This window comes from Heptranchias perlo, chromosome 24 (genome assembly GCF_035084215.1).
Source record: "Heptranchias perlo isolate sHepPer1 chromosome 24, sHepPer1.hap1, whole genome shotgun sequence".
NCBI classification, from domain to species: Eukaryota; Metazoa; Chordata; class Chondrichthyes; order Hexanchiformes; family Hexanchidae; genus Heptranchias; species Heptranchias perlo.
Genome location: NC_090348.1, coordinates 15,328,197 through 15,350,096, shown reverse-complemented (window position 1 = coordinate 15,350,096; position 21,900 = coordinate 15,328,197). Strand labels below are relative to the sequence as shown.

General features: G+C 41.8%; 1 protein-coding gene across 1 annotated transcript in view; it reads left to right on the top strand.

Annotated features, from left to right (window-relative positions):
• LOC137341585 (copine-8) overlaps positions 1 to 21,900 on the top strand; it is a 342,934-nt gene that overhangs the window by 287,427 nt on the left and 33,607 nt on the right. The window contains exons 15-16 of the mRNA XM_068004804.1: positions 6,621 to 6,802; positions 12,460 to 12,587. Coding sequence (XP_067860905.1) covers positions 6,621 to 6,802; positions 12,460 to 12,587 — 310 coding nt within the window. The remainder of the gene's footprint in view (positions 1 to 6,620; positions 6,803 to 12,459; positions 12,588 to 21,900) is intronic.

Here is a 21,900-nt window from a genome sequence, read left to right as displayed (position 1 = left end):
GAAGATTTAAATATTAAAATTAAATTCATGCTTTACTTTTGATGAAAGCTCCTTAGGCCTTCCATAATGCCTGACCTGAAGTTTGCATGCGTAGTAGAATGGGTGGAGATCCAACAAGAATGATTTCTGTCTGATTTTCCAGTGCCTGTCGGTGCCTGCACCACCATTGGTGACCAGAAACTAAATTAGCAGAGCATTGTCAAAATGTGGTGTTTTTCTTAGGTATGCACAGAATTATTGCATATTGATGTTTCTTTCACATATATCATTAACATTGTGACAGATGCCTCCACAGTGAAAAAAATTATGTTAAAATTAAAGTACAAAAAGACAGCAAAATATTATTTAACAAAAGGCAAAATACTGCAGATGTTAGAAATACAAAATAAAAACAGAACATGCTGGAAACACTCGGCACATCAGGCAGCATCTGTGGAGAAAGGAAAAGGTTATGTTAAAGGTAATGAAAAAGATTAGGTTCATCTGACGAAGGGTCATAGACCTGAAACATTAACGTAACCTTTTTGCTTTTCCCAAAGATGCTGCCTGACCTGCTGAAAGTTTCCAAAATAATATTTAATATAGGACAGCAGTATTTCAGTATAGTAGGTTAACCCATTTTCTAATTTCACCATTTCATTTTTTTTAAATTCTAAAGGTCTAACTATTAAGGACTCTATGAAAGAACTATTTTATAAAACTGGCATTCTGTACTTGTCTGACACTGTATGCATGACAACTCATTGTTTCAGTTCACCTAACCTTTTGTGATTAAAATAAATTGTAATCTTATCAACCTTTCTTTGTGTCAGACGGCATTGAAGAGTGAACATTTTTAATGTAAATTACAAGCCTTTCAGAGAAAACCAGCATTAGCCTAGAAAAAAACGTTACAGATACTCTTTCCTTTTAATATGATGAAACTCTGATTCTTTTGCTGCCTTAGAGCTTTAGTGCTTAGGTTATATTTACAGATCAGTACTGGAGCAAATAAAGGTACACAAATTTAATTCCATCAAAAAATAAATCACACGGTGTGAATGTCAATTTAAAACAAGTGACACATTGCTGTCAATTAAATGTGGTCTATACATTTTGTTCCAATGGCAACAGTTCAATATAACTGACTCTGATGAAGGTTAGAAAGAAACAAAAAACTTGTGTATTATTTATGTAGCACCTTTCACAACCTCAATGTCCCAAGGCGCTTCTCAACCAATTAAGTATTTTTGAAATGCAGTCGCTTTTGTAATATAGGGAAATGCGGTAGCCAATTTGTGCACAGCAAGGCATCACAAACAGTAAAGAGATAAATGACCAGATAATCTCTTTTATTAGTGTTGGTTGAGGGATGAATGTTGATCAGGACACTGGATGGTCCTCCCTGCTGTTCTTCAAATGGTGCCATAGAATCTTTTATGACCACCTCTGAGGGTAGATCAGGTTGCAATTTAACATCTGAGCCAGAACAATCACACCTCTGACAGTGCAGCACTCCCTCAATACTGTATTGAAGTGTCAGCCTAGATTACGTGCTCAAGTTTCTGAAGTGAGGCTTGAACCCACAACCTTATGACTTGGAGGTGAGACTGCTACCACTGAGTCAAGGCTGACACATAAGCCTTGAGGGGACATTTGACCCTCCCAAATAACATGCAACCTCCCTTTTTTTTATGATGCAACAATCCCAAGTCCACACTTGTGGAGCAACAGCAAAAAGCATGTTTTTGTGAGGCTGGCATTAATCTCAATAAAGTTCTGAAAAATAAATTATGTAGAGTGGATCTCCTGTGCATTCATGTTGTATTTTGGAGGATATTCTACTTTTTAATGACAAGAATGACATGATATGGGTAAAGATTTTATCCTTCATTAAAAGATTTTATCCCCCTTCCCACAGGTTTGTAGTTCTTGTTGAAGTTGTCACTTCTGTACCATTGCCATTGGAAGTTTTCCAATGTCAAGTCTCCAATGACCAGCACTTGAACAGGTGGTCATTTGCAATCGTCCAGGCCTGGTTGACTGGCTCACTGTGGCCACAAATGTCCAAGGTCAGAATCAAAACATTTGAGCCTTGTGGATGATGAGGAGTGCCAGGGCCACTTTGTCGAGTACTAGTAGCCAGTGAAGGGCTGCAGGTTGTGTGTTGTCTGCCGGGCACTTTACCGGCATAGATGTAGAGCATCAGAAATTAGTATGGGGGGGGCGGGTGGGATTGGTGCAGGAACAGAAATGGCATGTGGATGCACTGGGAAAAGGCGCATTGATATCAAGGATTCCAGGAAGACCAAACAGCAAGGGTGCCTGAATTACACTCAGCTCTGCATGTAGGGAGAGGCCCAGGACGATCCCATGCAAACATGGGAGAGGCCTTGGATCAGGTCATGAAAACAACAATGAGTTGCGGGAGCAGGCTGTGAGGGCATCATGGAGCATAAATTCTGGTCAGACTGGAAGGAGGATATTAATTAAGCATGTGCAACTGTTGCAAAAAACTTGAATAGGGGGACATAATTTGATGTGCATTCACAGATGCCAGAAATCTGGCAGTGAGGGGAAGTTGCACACATGCAGAAGGCCAATAAAAATAGGGAAGAATGTCCCAGATTACGAAACCAAGCCCCAGGAATAGAGCACAAGCTAAGCCCTAATCCCCTAGGAGAAGAGTGGCCTGTGATGAGAGAAATTGTGGAAGAGATTTTTAACACTTGTAGTAGCCCAATCATGTTTGGTTATGTTTATCATGGAGATAATTCTATATTGGTTCAGGAGACTGGTGGAAAAACTTGAACAAGGTTAACTAAAAGCTAATTATACAGATCACTACGATCACTGAGAAGATTCTTCACGTACAAATGCAGTGATTCAGTAGAGTTTTCAATGAACGGATAGACTAGCACAGGTGCAGATGGTATGAGCAAGGCACTCGCCACATTGACCTAGATCAGACACAGGATGGCATTTTCATTAAAATGGGGCAGGCTGTGTGCTACCATCCAGTCTGGAGTGGTAGGATCGATTTGCTCTTTTTTTTTATACACTGACTCAGGTCCAGACTAGTTCTGCCTCCACCAATACTGTAGTCTTTCAAAATAGTTCTGACGATGATTGATGACCTTCTGAAATAGAGGCATTTGACAATCAGTTAGCTGATCTCAGCTGGGGTGAGCATAGAGGTGTTACAACTAGATTTTGGGTTAAGAAGGGGGAAGTTGCTCAGACTCTCCACTCTTCATCGTGTCCAGTGACCCACGCTGTAAATGTGCATTTGTGGACATCAGGTGGCGACAGGATTGGGCTAGGCTGTGATTTCTACCTCCCCGTGGTCAAATGTCCTGCCGATACTCGCTGGCAAGACACACACATGAATAATGACCACACGGGTGAGGTACCTGAGGGTGACCAGTGCTGTGGAACTGTATCCCAACAAGGAATCACTTGTTCAGAAGAAGAGAAAAAAAGAATCAGCACAATTGTGGTGAAGATTTCAGTAAAACTTGTTAGGTAAGTACTACTTGGGTATTCATTACCAGCAACCCAAAATTCTGGATCTGAAACCTTGGATGATTTTTTTTAAAAGTGCCAGATTCTCCACTCCTAATAAACCAAATGTTTTATTGTTTGAAAATTATAAACTGAAAAATAAAGGTTAATTCTGGATCGCAAATTTTCTTTGGGAATTACAGAAATATACTCAGCAAATTAAATAGCTTACAGGTCTTTTTCAAAAAGTGGAATTACCCTCCTCCCAGCAATGTGAATGTACCTCAGACATTCCTTAGCAATTTGTTCCTTTTTTTGCCTTGTCAGTTATTATTCTGTTCACTGAATTAAAATCAGGTGAAATCTGGTTTTAATTGCTCTAGGCACTTTGACTGCATCTGCTAGATAAAAACTGCTCCTTGAGTACATGGGCATGATTTTAAATGGGAAAAACGGGTGAGTTGGGGGCGGGAAGGCAGTAAAAATTTAAAAAATCTAAAACCCGCCTCCATCCCGCCCACTTCCAGTTTTCATGGAAGTGGGATGAAGGGCGGGCGACCAACCCGCTCTTAGGAGGCGGGTCGGTCAGCAAGAGCTGCGGGCCTCCATTTTGACAGATATTTTGTATTTAACCCCTGGGGGCTGGGATCCCGGGCCTTCTCCTTCACGCCATGTGAGAGGAGGTTAGAAGGCCCAAAACTGCAGGTAAGCGCCTTCATAGCAGAGCTCGTGGGCCCGGAGGAGCAGGAGCGCTTCCCCCAGGTCCAACAATCCTACCTACAGCGAAACCCCCCCCCACAATCTCTGATCACCCCCCAACGGTCTCCGACCCCCCCACCATGGTTTCTGACCCCCCCAGATCTCCGATTCACCCCCCACGATCTCCGACCCCCGTGATGATCCCTGACCCCGACCTCCCACCCCCGATGACCGACCGACCCACCTCCCGCAATGATGACTGAGCCCCTCACCATATCTAACACTTACCTTTTCACTTCCTCTTCCTTCTTCTTCTCCCGTCCGACTGAGGCCAGCCTGTCGATCAGGCCGGCCTGTCGGGCGGGAAATTGTCAAAAAACACGTCCTTACATCAAAATCTTAAGGACGTCCGGGAAACCCATACTTCCAGGTTTCCCACCAGGAATTCCACCGCGCCCTCCCCTCCCCCCCACCGATAAAATCATGCCCCATATATCTGTGTGCAACCTACTTAAAGTATTTAGAGGAACAAACTCTGGTGAAATTCTATTCTGGATGCCTACATTAAAAACTGTTTGCACCGAACAAAGAAAAGGAAAATAGAATTTGTCAGCACAAATGTTTGTGAAAATTATACTCATAGTGTAGATTTTAATAAACTGGGACCTCCAAAGGATTAAGAGCTTTATTAAACCAATTAATTAATACTTTTCTTTTGTATAAATGCAATTGTGTATTCAGGAAGTCTAAAGGTGCTTGATGGAAACTAATTAAATTGTTTCAGTTGACTTATGCTGTTATTGAAGTCTGTTTCACTGAGAAGTTATTTTATAATGTGGGTGCTGTAATAGAAATACTTGGCATTTGATAATGGATGCCTTGCAATTGCAGTGGGCTACATTATCCACCTGTTCATGATGAGTGATGAAAAATCTGACCTTATGTTGAAGTAAGAGGATAAGATATTTCTGTGATAGAAATGAGGTTCTATCCTGCATCATATGGAAAGATAAAGTGCAGCAATGTTTTTAATGAATTTTTAGTTAGGCTAAGGCACTGGGAAGTTAAAAAAGAGCTTTGTCATCTACTTTTTTAATTCATTCATGGAATGTGGGTGTCACTGGCAAGGTCAGAATTTATTGCCCATCCCTAGCTGCCCTGAGAAGGTAGTGGTGAACCCTCTTTTTGAATCGCTGCAGTCCATGTGGTAAAGGTAATCCCAAAATGTGATTAGGTAGAGAGTTATTCTTTGTAATGGTTCGATACAACTGAGTGACTTTCTAGGCTACTTCAGATGGCAGTAAAGAGTCAATGACATTGGTGTGAGACTGGACTTACATATAGGCCAGACTGGGTACGGAAGGCAGGTTTCCTTCCGAAAGGACATTAGTGAACCAATTGGGTTTTTACAACAATCCGACAGCCTCATGGTCACTTTTACTGGTACCAGCTTTTTATTTCCAGATTTTTAAAACTGAATTCAAATTCTCTAACTGCCATGGTGCGTTTTGATCTTGTGTTCTTTGGATTATTAGTCCAGGCCTCTGGTCTGCATTTTTAAAAGAAGTAAATTGATTTCTGAGTCATTAATGGAGAATACACAAAGAATTGCTTGGGATCCAAATCTAATAAGTCAAATCATGTTTGACTTGGGTCATTGGTTGAAGTTGTTTACATCTGCAAATTCCTTTTGCCTCTGGTTTGTCACTTTAGGAAATAATTCCATTTGAAATATTTCATATTGTTTATCCTGCAGCTCCACAAGTAGGTTAATAGATACTTTAAGTAATAGAGTAATACAGTTCACACAGAGGTACATAGAGGATCAAATTAAGTGATCCAACTTCTCAGTGATCATACCATGAACTTTGCAATGGTGCAGTAGTAAATCACGGACATCAATGTCATTATTCTCTGATGTGTAATGCGCAATGATTTACGTTCACTTTTAAAGTTTTTCTTTATTTAAGACCTAGCCTTGAGTGTGATAATGTAATGGTATATTATTATCTTCACAACACATGCTGAAAATATTTCAAGGTCTTTAGAAATTACAGCCATTGTGTCTGTGCCAGTTCTCTGAAAATGATTTACTTAATTTCATTCCCCTGCCCTCTTCCCATACCCGTTCAAATTTTTCTTTTTGAAATATTTATCCATTTTCCTTTTAAAGCCATTATAGATTCTGCTTCCACCATTGATTCTGGTAGAGTATTCCATGCCCTAAAAGCACATTGTGTAAAAAAAAAATTCCTAATCTCTTCATTCTTTTTGTAATGAGCTTAAATTTCTGCTCTCTATGGTAAACATAGATTTATCTGCAGCTGATATTTTGACATAAAATGTTGGCAAGTTTAATGCAGCTAGACTTTCAATACTACTTTTTGTCTGATCTGTGTTTTTATTTAAGTTATACTTTCAAATTATTTTTATTACAGGTCACCCTGCTCAACCAACCTCTCTCCATTACATGAACCCTTATCAACTTAATACTTATGCCATGGCATTGAAAGCCGTAGGAGAAATCATTCAGGATTATGACAGTGACAAGATGTTCCCAGCATTAGGATTTGGTGCCAAGTTGCCTCCAGATGGGAGAATTTCACATGAATTTGCTTTGGTGAGATGATTATTTTGCAAGTATTTTTTTCGATCACAGAAAGCATATGTTGACTATTAACAAAACATTTGGCCTTAACAGTTGGTCTGTAAGTTTTATAGGTTTTCTGCTAGTTAATGAATCATTCATTTGTTCTCTCAATTATTTGTGGTGGCCAAAATTAAGGATTTATATCAGACACACAAAGCTAAAAATAGTTCTTTATATTGATTGAAGATCACCAGTGTGAAAAATAAGACCACAACCCATTGAATTAACTATTTTGTCCTGGCTTGATTTGGTGTAAGTGTAAGGCATTTGCAGTTGGTATTGATCTATCTTGCTCAAAGAGGCCACAACAATAGCTGGTGCGGGAAATGTCACATCAGTACGGTAGGAGGAGCTATTAACCCATGCTATACCAAACCTGGATTTCCTAACACAAAGGGGGTAATTTTCAACTTCACCACCTGGGTGGGAACCTGTCAGAGCAGATCATTCAACCGTTGTAGAACCCTCCCGATTTTCATCCAATTGAAATCAATGGGTTGAAAGTCGGACGGGTTCTACAATGGGCGGGTGACCTGCTCCACTGCATTACCACCCAGGCAGTGAAGTGGAAAATTATCCCCAAAGTGTGGATATTCCCATAGTAATACACTGAACCCTGATGAGTGCAACCCCCATCAAATTAAAGAGTACTAATAGAGTGGCCAACATGATCCAGAGTTACTTATGATAAAGTTAACCATCTCTTTAGATTCAAACAACCTACAGTGTGCAGTGAAGCATGCTTTTTTAAAATTGAGTAACATAAGTGAAGGACCAGGGCCCATAGTGTAGATCACCACATGTGTTGAAAAGAGTAAAGGGTCGCTTTTAAGCTGCCGAAATCAGTCTTGACAGGGCAGTAACAACCTCAAAATGGGGTTAGTAGACTTATTGCCCTGTTAATGCCGAAGCTCTGCCTGCTGCCACTTATACACGGGCCAAACCAATGGGTGGCCGAAGTGTTCGCCTGTTTCAGGTGGTAGGCTCTTTTAATGTGCAAATTGGGGTCCTATGACATACATAGGACCCCGATTGCCATTTTAGGACAGAACTGGTCGAAGGCGTTGTACTCTCCAATTGGTTTTATTGGCAATACAATCGAAGAGGCCTCCAAAAGGTACATTTTAAATTGTTCTGTGGAGCCAAGGCAGGAAAGCTCCGCTGGGCCCCACAACAATAATCTGGGCCACTTCCACCCTGGGCTCCCCTGCCCATGATCGTTACCCCTCTCCCCCAGAATTACTAGGCAGTCTCTCGGTCTCCTGATATTGTGCTGGCCTGAATCCAGTGAGCTGCACAGGATGCCTGCATGGGGTGGGCAGCTCGCTGGTTCTGTTTAAACAAGGCTGTGGGCACACTCCACCAGTTGGCCATCCAAAAGTTAAAATGGTCACCCAGGACAGACAGTAATTAGGTGACACCAAGCTTAAGTTTTATATTACGCAGAAGGTAGGAGAATTAAGTGGTTTCACAGTTTGCAGATATGCAGAAGAATGACCGGCAGGCATTTACCAGTGAGGGATATGTACCTATATGCAGTGTGTAATGAATAGGAACAGGAGTAGGCCATTCAGCCCCTGAGGTTCAGTGCCTAAAACTGAACGCAGTACTCTAGATGGTATCTGATCAAGTCTCAATACAACTGAAGCTTCACTTCCTCACTTTTGTGTTCCAACCCCCTTGAGATAAAGGCCAACATTCCATTTTGATTACTTTTTTTAAAAAACCTGTGCACTAGCTTTTAATGATTGGCATACCTGGACACCTAAATCCCTTTGCTTGTTCACAGCTCCTAGTCTCTCACCATTAAGAAATTATTCCGATTTGTCTTTCTCGGATCCAAAGTGGATGACCTCACACTTCTCCACATTAAACTCCATTGGCTACAGTTTTGCCCACTCACTTAATCTGTCTATGTCCCTTTGTAACTTCCTACTCCCATCGACACAACTTACTGGGCCTTCAGTGTTATCTGTAAACCTGGATATACAACTCTCTAGTCCTTCATCCAAGTCATTAATATATATGGTGAAAAGCTAAGGCCCCAGTATGAATTCCTAGGGAACAGCACATTCTGCCAATCGCAGAAGGGTCCCTTTATTCCTATTCTCTCTCTCCCAGTTCCCAACCAATTACCAACCCATGTCACAAGGTTACCTCCAATTCCGTATGCTTTCATTTTTGCTAATAATCTCTTGTGCAGAACCTTATCAAATGCGCTCTGGAAATCCATATAGATAACATCCACCATGCTAGGGACCTCCTCAAAAAATTCAACCAGATTAGTCAGATATGACCTACCCATCACAAATCCATGCTGACTCTCTTTGATCAGCTGATACAGTCAAATGCTCCCCATAAATTATGTTAAACTAACAGGTCTCTAGTTCCCTGTTTTCTTCCCCCCCCCATCCCTTATTAAATAGTGGAGTGACATTTGCAATTTTCCAATCCAAAGGCACAATTCCTGCATCTTGAGAGCTTTGGAAAATTATGACTGATACTCTGCAATATCTTCACCTTTTTTTATGGTGGAAAGTATCAGGTCCTGGAGCTTTGTCCATCTTAAGTGCCATTATTTTTTTCAATTACCACTTTTTAAAAAAAAAATTATGTTAAACCCACTAAGTTATTTCCTTTAACTTATTTTTAGGTTCCCTTGTGCTGCTGGTAGTTTGTCCTCTTTCTCCACTGTAAAAATGGATACAAAATACTCATTTAACAAGTCCGCCATTTCTTATTGTCCTTTATTGTCTTTCCTGCATTTGTCTTTAATGGGCCCACATTCCTTTTTACCACTCTCTTTCTCTTAATATATTTCTAAAAACTTTTGTTGCTAGCTTTGACATCCCTTGCAAACTTTTTTTCATATTCCTGTTTTGCACCTCTTATTACTTTGTTTGTCTCCATTTATTACTTTTTATAGCTCTCCCAGTCTGCTGGATTTCCACTTTTCCTTGCATTTGTGTAAGTGTTTTCTTTGATAGTGTCTTTTACCTCATGTGTTGACCATGATTGCTGAATTACACAAGTGGAGCCGTTGCCTTTTAGAGGTATGTACTGGTTTTGCATTGTACCACATACAGCTTTGAATGCTTCCTAGCACTTATATCCTACACAGAACAAATGCAGGAGGTAATAATATAAAATGTGCAATTTGTAAATCGTTATGATAAATCAGACTAACAGAACTCATCAGAGCAATTTTTAAAATTGAACATGAAGGTTAAACTCCAACACACATGATGAAATTAAGTTATTCTTCACACTATGATTATCAATTTAATTGCTGGGCTTGAAATTCATAGAAGTCAGTAGCCCCAGATTATAAAAACATTAATAAAGCTATTAGTTTCAAAGGCTGGAAGCCTAATTGGTTGTTTTTATTGCATTTGGATATTTTTATTAGGAAAGTGAAATGTGTGCTGCTGTACCTACTTAAAAAACAATTACCTGCTGGGGAATGTGAGCATTTCATAACATGGTCAACAAGCAGACTTTGTTACTAGTGTAATGAAATGTAGAATTTGCAAGGTTAAATTGTCCTGTAATTTGTCACTTTTTTACTCTGTAGAAGTCGTTACTGAAATCTACATGTATCTCTACTTACAGTAGAAAGACTGAAGTCTAGTCTTGAGCTGCTGAAAATTTTTACTAAGCTGCTGAATTTGATAACTACATAACCTAAAGGGGTACCATCAAGGGTAACTTAATTTTAGCTTCTCAATATTGGAGTACTTTTTCCAAATAATTGCCTTGCCAGAAGTTTTATTTCCATAACGGTTCTTCATTTCAGTCTTGCTAGCCTATTTGTTATTCTCTAGGTGCTTAAGGTGTGCTTATATCTGTCTTCATTTGCAGCTATCCCTGTCTTTGAAACAGGGACGGCATTAGGACTGTGCAACCCGTGCAATTGCATGTGGCCCCAAGCCAGTCAGGGGCCCCGAGGAGGTCCAGTAATATCTGGAATAAAGAGAGATTCTTGTTATAACTTTTTGTAGCATCAGACTATTTTACAGACATATTCAGATTAAAATAACATACTAGAAGCAGGGGTTAGCTAGATAATTAAGAGGTAAACATTCAGATCTCTTATGATTTTTCAGATGAAAGCATTTGAACTGAACGTTCTGTGGAGGATATCATTTATGTTATTGTGAAGCTTCCATTTAATTTGGTTAACTTGAGCAGAACCAGTGCTTACTTTGCTGACAATGACTGCATGTAATTTGTAACTGTAGCTATAAGTGGAGATTTTGGACTGCTTTAATATAAACATTTCTGTAGCTTTTATCCCCTTGTCTCCTGTCCCAGTTCCCAAGTCAAATAAATTGTGGAGTGATTGTGTCATTCTATTGTACAAAATTACAGTAATATTTTCCAAGAAACTTTGGGGTGAGTCAAGATCACAAGACAGACAGGGATCCTAGCTCATTCATCCAGAGAGACCCTACAGACCCTCCCCCACCCAACCCCACAATCACAGCCTCCACTATGATACCCAGACGTCCGTACCATATATTGATCAATCTTTGTGTCAAGACATCGGAACTTTTGAACTTTTGTCCTGCAATCGCTGTTTAATTTTGAAGTATTGTTCTGGATTTACCTTTTAATATACCATTTATTATCAAGACAAGTTGCAAGTTGGCATCTGTCTTGGTCAGGACATTAGAAATTCAAAAATATCGGCATTGGGTCCCATTTATACCATCATCAGAGTTGAAGTCAGCATTCTTTAAAGTATTAGCTTGGGCATTTATTTTAAAGAACAAGAAAATTCCATGGGGCCATTAAAAATTAATTATTTTTTAAAATAACAGTTTGAGGAAGAAAAATAAATACATTACAATACCTCTGGGGTTTAGTACCTAATATTTAAGCCCACAATTCAGAACTGGTGTAAGTACGACAGAGAGGGCCTTAAGTCTGCTGATGGGTGAAGATAGTGATCCCATCCAAAATTGCAGGAGTGGGGCCATTACAAAGCTGGGGTGTGCTCCAGGTGCCTGCAAGAATAATTGAGCAGCACCTGCCCTGATCTGTCCTTCAAAGGCAGAGCAGTCCCAGAGCTGCTCCAAAATCCATTCTGGGCTGAAGAACACAGAAGGAAAAAAGTCTTCACCTCCAAAAGAAGAAATTTACCAGGACAAGAAAGATAATTGATTCTCTCTAGGATCGATTACCTTCCTCTGTCGAGCTTCAGGGGGCCTTTCAAAAGGCGTCAACAGGATTCACGTCAGCTCTCAGCTGGCAGTTTTGCTGAGGCCTTATGAGGGCGTTCTGGGCGGTATTCTGAGAGTATCCCCAGAAGTCCCCCAGAAATGGCCTGTCGGTGTCAGGGCACTGACAGAAGATCTGTCCAAAACCCCCTGTCACTACCAGTAAATGTGTGCCGCTAAAATTTGAGGTGGATTCACGACAGACCCAGGTCCCACCACATTTTCTGGTCCAAAATTTAGACATTTGCTGGAATTCCACCTTGGTCCTGATCAGAATTTCAAGGCTAATGCCGTTGCTGAGTTTCTTTCTTTAAATATTTTGAAATTTTTTCCTGGAAATAAAATTGTAACTTTTTAATAATTCGTAGCCTATGATATATTTTATTTCCCCACTTTTTTTTGCAGAATGGAAACCCTCATAATCCATATTGCCAAGGAATTGAAGGGGTTATGGAAGCTTATTACCGGAGCCTAAAGTCTGTGCAACTTTATGGACCAACCAACTTTGCTCCTATAATTAATCATGTAGCAAGGTACTTCAGGCATTTCTAAATAGAGGGTAACATATGTCAACTTTTTCAATAGTGAATTACACAATGTTTTGTCACAAGCATATTTAATTATATCTGACTAAATTTTGCAACTGCACAATTTGAGGGCATTCAATAATATGTTATGTGTATTGTAAATCTTCTCCGTCCCCCGTTATTTGTGGCACTAAACTGTGGAGGGAGGGTAGAAATCATATTAAAGAAGCAGGAATGCCTCTGGTGTCTTAATTTTGATGACTAATTATGCAGTGGCTTTAGTCTTCACCATTGATATTACCAACACATAGACAGCATTGAGGTGGTACTATGCTAGAAATCACACAGGCTCCTGATCCTGATTTAGAAAGGACCTTTCCCATTGTTATACAGGAGGTAGTTTCGGTTTAGCTTTTCTGGCCCAATGAGGAAATGGTCCTTTCGTCTTTTCATGTGTGAAGCTATTTGTTTTCTGGTGCTGCCAGGTTAAAGCTTGCTAGAAATGGGATTTGAACAGTCACTAGTGGATCTCTTATGGCATTGTTCATGGGTAGTGCTGGACCTGGAGTGCAGTTTCTGATAGTTGTTACTGTCCCATTTCAGTCTAGTGGTTTGTGCATCATGATAACAACAAGTTTACTGAAGTGATATTTCACCTGACTGACAAAGATAAAAATATTAATTTCCTGAGCCCAAAAATTTCTGTGCAGTTGCAACAGTGGAAGATCCCTTGCCTGGGCAGGACTTCTGCCTGTCCTTTGCCTGCACCCCTAGCCCAGCCTATTTCCTGAAGTCAGGGGCATTTATGCTGGATGTCATATGGTGAATGCACATCATTTTCCTCTTGTTATAATACGCCTGCCCATATATAGATAGACATATATGCACTTCCCCAAACTACCCAAAGTTACATGATTTGCCAGCAGAACCAGAAAGGAGATTTTATGCTCTGCTAATGAAAGATGTGTGACCTCACAGCTATATTTGTGGTACTATTTGCCTACCAGTTTATAAAACCTGCTTAAGATGCAAATAATTTTGTCCTTCCCTTCCTAAAACTTCTTATTTTCAATTATTTACACAATTTTTGTTTGCTTCCAATTTGGATTTGCAGTATATGCTTTCTTAAACTTGACACATTTGTTTATTTTGCCTTTCTCCCTCCCCTCAGTTATTAACGTGATTATAAAGGATATATTTTCTTCCCCTTACTGTCCACGTTGGATTTGTGTTTCTGCTGAATCTATTGTCAAGGTGGCACCAGGAAGGCTCTTCTCACCACTGAGTCTCCAACGACAATTACTTGGAGCCAGGTGCCCATTAGCCAAGCTCAGGGCTGGCCTGTCAGACTCCGGCTGCAATGCCCAAGCTAGGTATCAAAACATCTTATAAATATTTCCCCATGGCACTGGTACAAACATCAGTCCCACTCAGGAATAGAAAAAAAAAATCTTATTACAAACAACACTTATTTCTTCAGAATTTTTATTGAATGGCTCAACAGTATAAAAAGCTAAAAAAGTGAAATATTTATATTTTTGATTTTTTTTTCTGCTGCTCATACCTCACAGTTCTCATTGGTGAACATTCCTTTTGCGAGCGACTCTGGTTGTTGTAAACTCTGGATATTGTGGTTCCACAGGAGAATGGCGAAATCTACAACTGCCATGATGCATCCCTCCCACAAATAGAGAATTTGTCAACTGCAGCTGGAATTCACCAACAATGCAGGGTGGGGAGTGTAGTGGTTCTGTTACCAGTCTAGTAATTCAGAGGCCTGGACTAATCATCCAGAGAATATAGGCTCGATTTTGCAATGGTGGCGGGTTGGCAGCGGGGGGGTGGGTGGTGATGGTGCACGTGGCAAACCCGCATGAACAAAACTTACCGTTTCTGACGCGATCGCATGTCGATTGATGATGGTTAACGTCCTCTCCAGGTTTCACGCCCGGCAGTTAGCCTGATTGACAAGCTGGCTGCCGTCAGGAGCTGTAACGTGAGTGGAGGGGTGGGGGGGGTGGGAGAAAGAGGGAGAACGAGACGTCATCCAGCGCTGGAATGGAAGACCGGGGGTGGAGAATGGAAGATTGGGGGGGGGGATTGGAAGATTGGGGGGGGGGGGAGGATTGGAAGATTGGGGGGGGGGATTGGAAGATTGGGGGGGAAGAGGGGAAGATCAGTGGGGGGGAGAGGGGAAGATCAGTGGGGGGGGGAGAGGGGAAGATCAGTGGGGGGGGAGAGGGGAAGATCAGTGGGGGGGGGAGAGGGGAAGATCAGTGGGGGGGGAGAGGGGAAGATCAGTGGGGGGGGAGAGGGGAAGATCAGTGGGGGGGGAGAGGGGAAGATCAGTGGGGGGGAGAGGGGAAGATCAGTGGGGGGGGGAGAGGGGAAGATCAGTGGGGGGGGAGAGGGGAAGATCAGTGGGGGGGGAGAGGGGAAGATCAGTGGGGGGGGGAGAGGGGAAGATCAGTGGGGGGGAGAGAGGGGAAGATCAGTGGGGGGGAGAGAGGGGAAGATCAGTGGGGGGGAGAGAGGGGAAGATCAGTGGGGAGGAGAGAGGGGAAGATCAGTGGGGGGGAGAGAGGGGAAGATCAGTGGGGGGGAGAGAGGGGAAGATCAGTGGGGGGGAGAGAGGGGAAGATCAGTGGGGGGGAGAGAGGGGAAGATCAGTGGGGGGAGAGAGGGGAAGATCAGTGGGGGGAGAGAGGGGAAGATCAGTGGGGGGAGAGAGGGGAAGATCAGTGGGGGGAGAGAGGGGAAGATCAGTGGGGGGGGGGAGAGGGGAAGATCAGTGGGGGGGGAGAGGGGAAGATTTGGGGGAGAATAGGGGAAGATTGGGTGGGGGAGAGGGGAAGATTGGGAGGACATCGGGGGGATGAAGAGGGGAGCGAAGAGGGGGACGTCGGGGGGGGCGGTGAAGAGGGGGAGATCGGAGAGGGAGACATTGGACATCGGAGCAGGGTGTAAAGGTTGGTTCGTTTTGTGTTTTAACTTCCTTCTATGATGCTTTATGGAATTTATTTAGTTTCTTTTTCCTTGATCTGGCCCTTCGTGCCTGGTTTCACCAGGCGTGAATCAGAAGCGGTGGGCAAACTGCCCAGGTAAGTTAAAAAAGCATCGTTACAATTACTTCATCTGTCACAGGTAAAATGCCTTAAGTACCTCAATGAGGTATATTTGGCTCTTTAACTGTTATCCCGCCAGCAATCCGTTTTCAGGTCACCCGCTCGCACACAGGTGGGTCCCTGGGAAACTCACAAGTCGGCGGGCTGGAGCCGGCTTCTGAACCCGAACGGGATTTTTGTGATTTTCGGAGCCCCCCCCCGCCCCCAACGCACCTGCAATTGCCCCCTAAAATTGAGCCCTATGAGTTCAAATCTCACCATGGCAGTTGGAGAATTTGAATTCAGTTTATATAAAGAATAATCTGGAATAAAAAGCTGTTGGATTGTCGTAAAAACCCAACTGGTTCGCTGCTGTCCTTACCTGGTCTGGCCTATATGAGCCTCCAGTCCCACACCACTGACTCTTAATTGCCCTCTTAAGTGACCTAGCAAGCCACTGAGATGTATCAAACCACTACAGAGAAATAACCAGTTGGCTGTGACCTTGGCATTGAATCAGCACATGACAAAGGCACACCCAGCCCAGTCGATCCTGCAAACTAATATCTGGGAACCGGTGCCAAAGTTGGGAGAACTATCCCACAGACTGGTCAAGAAATAGCGTGACAGTCATACTCACATAATCATACCTATCAGCCAACGTGCTAGACTCCTCAATCACCATTCCCTGGGAATGTCCTGTCCCATCAGAGGTGGGATCGCAGTGATATACAGTCAGAAGAAGTGGTCCTGGAAGTCTTCAACATTGACTCTGGACCCCATGAAGTCTCACGGCTTCAGGTCAAACATGGGCAAGGAAACTTCCTGATTACCACCTACCGCCCTCCCTCAACTGATGAATCATTATTCCTCCATGTTGAACACTACTTGGAGGAAGCACTGAGGGTTGCAAGGGCACAGAATGTACTCTGGGTGGGGGACTTCATTGTCCATCATCAAGAGTGGATCAGTCGTGCTACCATTGGGCCGAGTCCTGAAAGACATATTGTAGCTGCCAGACTGGGCCTGCGACAGGTGGTGAGAGAATCCATACAAGGAATAACCTACTTGGCCTCGTCCTCTTCAATTCACCTGTTGCAGAGGCATCTGTCCATGACAGCATCGATAGGAGTGACCACCACACAGTCTTCGTGGAGACCAAGTCCTATCTTCAACACTGAGGGCACCCTCCAATGTGTCGTGTGGCATTACCACCTTGCTAAGTGGAATAGATTAGAACAGATCTAGCAGCTCAAAACTGGGCATCCATGAGGCGCTGCAGGCCATCAGCAGCAGCAGAATTGTATACCATCACAATCTGTAACCTCATGGCCTGACATATCCCTCACTCCTCCATCAAACCAGAAGACCAACCCTGGTTCAATGAGAAGTGTAGAAGAGCATGCCAGGAATAGCAGCAGGCGTACCTGAAAATAAGGTGCCAATCTGGTGAAGCTACAACACAGGACTACATGTAAGCTAAACAGCGGAAGCAGCATTCCATAGACTGAGTTAAGCGATCCCACAACCAACCGAATTAGGTCAAAGCTCTGCAGCCCTGCCACATCCAACTGTGAATGGTGGTGGACAATTAAGGAACTAAAAGGGAACAGGAGGCTCCATGAACATCCCCATCCTCAACGATGACGTTTGCAACCATCTTCATCCAGAAGTTCTGAGTGGATGATCCTTCTCGGCTTCCTCTTAAAGTCCCCACAATCACAGAAGCCAGTCTTCAGACAATTCGATTCACTCCATGTGACATCAAGAAATGGCTGAGTCCACTGGACACAGCAAAGGCTATGAGCCCCAACAACGTCCCAGGGTAGTGCTGAAGACCTGTGCTCCAGAACTAGCCACGCCCCTAGCTAAGCTGTTCCAGTACAGCTACAACAGTGGCATTTAGCTGAGAATGTGGAAAACTGCCCACAAAAATTAGGACAAATCCAACCTGGCCAATTACTGCCCTATCAGCCTACTCCTAATCATCAGCAAAGTGATGGAAGGAGTCAACAGTGCTATCAAGTGGCAATTTACTCACCAATTACCTGCTCACTGATGCTCAGTTTGGGTTCGGCCAGGACCACTCAGCTCCAGAACTCATTACACTCTTAGTCTAAACATGGACGCAAGACCTGAATTCCAGAGGTGAGGTGACAGTGATTGCCTTTGATATCAAGGCATTATTTGATTGAGTGTGGCACCAAGGAGCCCTAGTAAAACTGAAGTCAATGGGGATCGGGTAGAAAACTTTCGAGTGGCTGGAATCATACCTGGCACAAAGCAAGATGGTTGTGGTTGATGGAAGCTAAATCATTTCAGCCCCAGGACATAGCTGCAGGAGTTCCTCAGGCAGCATTCTGAGCCCAACTTTTTTCAGCTGCTCCATCACAAAGTCAGAACTGGGGCTGTTTCCTGATGATTGCACAGTGTTCAGCTCTATTCACAATTCCTCAGATAATAAAGCAGTTAATGCCTGCATGTAGTAAGACCTGGACAATGTCTGGACTAAGTGGTAAGTAACATTCATGGCACACAGGTGCCAGGCAATGACTATCTCCAACAAGAGAGAGCCACCCACCTCTCCATGATATTCAATGGCAATATCATCATCTAGTCTGCCACCATCAACATCCCAGGGGCCACTATTGACCAGAAACACAACTGGACCAGCTACATAAATGATGTGGCCACTAGATCAGGTCAGAGGCTGGCTATTCTGCAGCAAGTGACTTGCCTTCTGACTCCCCAAAGTCTCTCCATCATCTACAAGACACAAGGCAGGAGTTTGCTGGAATACCCTCCATTTGCCTGGATGAGTGCAGCTGCAACAACACTCAAGAAGGTCGACACCATCCAGGACAAAGCAGGCTGCTTTATCGGCACCTCATCCACCACTTTAAACATCCACTCCCTCCACCACAGGCATACCGTGGTTGCAGTTTGCCAAGGCTCCTTCAGCAGTACCACCTAAACCTGAGACCTCCACCACCTAGGGCACCAGGTGCCAAGGTACAGTATCACCTCCAAGTCACTCATCACCCTAACTTGGACATATATGGCCGTTCCTTCATCAATGCTGGGTCTACATCCTGGAACTCCCTACCAACAGCATTGTGGGAGCACCTTCACCACACAGACAGCAGCGGTTCAAGAAGAAGGCCCACATCCTGAGAATAAAAAAGAACAACCAGTACCAAGCTGAAATTTCCAACTCTGGGACAACAATGAACAAACCACAGAGAGAAAAGCAAGCTTGTGCAAGGAAAACTTTTTGCAGGCATTTATAACAGTGAATGAAGAATCTTATGAATAAATTTGAGATTTTTTTCAAAATTGTGTAATTTTTTAATGTATTTATTATGTTATAAATATTATTTTTGACTGTTCCTCTGACTCTGGCCTCTTGTGGATTCCCCCCTTCCATTCTCCTTAAAACCTACCTCTTCAAGTAAGCTTTTGGTCACGCCTCCTAATATCTCCTTCATTCATTTCTCTTTACGCCTGTGTGAAATGCCTTGGGATGTTTTTTCTACATTAAAGGTGCAATATTAATGCAAGTTGTTGTCTATACTGACCTAAAGACAGCAGTTTGAAAAAAAAATTGTGTAAATGATTTGATTAATTCATTTTGTGGTAGTTACTGGATGTTCATTGATGCCTTTTTGGCACTTGCTTCTTCTTCATTGGTAGAATTTTGCTTGTTGCTGGTTATTTATTGGCAAGTTTTGAAAACATTTGATGGATTTGAATGAGTGTTTTTGTGATGTTTGCTTCATTCTGATTGGTAGTTTTTCCTATCTGTCCAGTGTCTGAAGTAGTTTTTGATTGATTTCCATTAGTCAATGAGACATTGAGCCAATCAGTGTGGTTAATTTAACATGATGTGGAGATGCCGGTGATGGACTGGGGTTGACAATTGTAAACAATTTTACAACACCAAGTTATAGTCCAGCAATTTTATTTTAAATTCACAAGCTTTCGGAGGCTTCCTCCTTCCTCAGGTGAATGTTGTGGAAATGAAATCCTCGAAATGAAATTGCATTTATAAATCACAGAACAATGCTTGGTGATTACAGACAGTTTTTTCAACTGCCCGTTGCCAAGGCAATCAGTGTGCAGACAGACAGGTGTTACCTACAAGGTCTCCGAATATACAAATCACCAAAAAAAAAACACAGAGATAGAGAGGTAGAAACATAGAAAAGACAGCAACTGACCCGTTATATTAAAAACAGATAACATTTGTTCGCTGGTGGGGTAACGTGTAGCGTGACATGAACCCAAGATCCCGGTTGAGGCCGTCTGTTAATTTAACAGATAATGGTTGCCAGAGCCAATCCAAGATTTTTTGCCAAAGCAGTGTCTTTGAGAGGCGGGACTCTCCGATTTGTGCTATATGCAAGACTTTTAATAATATAGTTAGATTAATATTAGATCGCCTCTCATTTGTCCCTAATCACCACCAGACCATTGTAAGGAGTGTGCTACAACGGTGAAGTGACGTATGGAACAGTTGCAATTGATTTTTCTTCGGCTACTAAAAACATTTCCCGTCAAAAATGTGTTTGTAGGGTTCTAAATAAACCATAAGCTAGGAGGGGACTGTTTCACATTTTCTTCCCATTTATTATAAAGTTACTAGTGACAAATGAGGGCAACATGGGAAGTGATCCGGCCAGAGAGCTAAAGACAAAGATTTTACCCCATGAAGTACAGACAGATGAGTAGCAAATATATAAATACTCATAATTTTTTAAAAAGAAGAATTGGCCACGAGCAATTCAAACAGGAGATGAACTAGTTATCCTATGAATAACCCCATCAGTGGCAACAAGGGTTGACAATGGTCCTTTATTAGAAATGGGTTCAAATCCAGCCCAGAATGATGGAAAAGAAAGTAATGTCTCCTCTGTCTTAAGTAAGTTTTGGGCACTCTCAAAATGGTTCCCAGTGTGCACGAGCCCACAGCACACAACTGCCCCTAATTCAGCAGTAATGGGTAATCGTTCGCAGAATAGCAGGTTTAGGAAGTGGAAAAATGTTACAATGGTGCAGTAGTGCAGGCCCTCGGAGATTGGAGCAGTTACAATACGTGACTTGAGAATGCTTGATGCTGACACTGGATACCTGAAATGAAAATTGTTCCATTCTCCAGCACCAACATCATTCGCCTTGATAAGCGCAGAATGCATTAAAACAACGTAAAAAGTATGTGTGTATATATATATATATATATATAAAAATGACTCCCGCTATACATTAGTATAAAATCTAGTTTCTTAGAAGCAAAAACATGTTAAAAATACCCCAATATTTTTCTTGATTCTACCTGAAGATAAAATAGTACAAATCAATTTCTTTTTTGAAATTAGAATTAAACTGGAATCTTACTACTGAGCCTAAATGAACAGCACTGATGTTTAAGAAAGAGTACATCTTTCAGACATATTGCAGATCAAAAGATTTTTCTTTGATCTTCATTTGATTGTGATGCTTCTTTAAAGCTCATCTATAGACAGGCTTGTTATTGAAATTGTCAGTGCTTCCAGTTAAAATCACTTAATGGACAAATTAAATTATTAAGAAAATGGAATGGCTGGTAACAGAGTACAGTCACAAAATCTTAATTCAAAGAAGGCAATTTAAGGATATTTCTTGTATTGATGTAAAAAAATAAACATTAGCACAGCACATATTATGAATTAATGCTTTGTGTATCTTATGAATTTTCTGGCTTAAAAGCACAATTGCTTTAACAATATACTAGCATCTTTTTGAAAAGGTAGCTCAGTAAATTTATATTTATCAAATTTAAAAATAGCATTATGCCTCCAAGCTGATAATGTGATAAGCCAAGCATTTCCAACCATAACAGAACATTGTTGATATTTATATGGTTTACACAGTTAAGCATTCACCAACATTTTCTTTGTAAATTTTTATAAAGAAATTTCATTGTGATTTCTTTTATTTTGGAACTTATTTTCTTATTGTGCTATTTATGTAAATCAGCTTGTAAATGTGTGCATGCTCTTGACACTATTACACAGTAAGAATTTCCCAAGTAACCCACTGAATTCCAATAACCTTCTGAATGGTTTTCATCAGCATCCTGTTATTAATTTCTCTTGAGCTCATTATTTGTAGTTCTTATTTTGATACTGCATGCTAAATTCTGATGCATTTGGATTTTGTGTCCAAAATGAAATGTA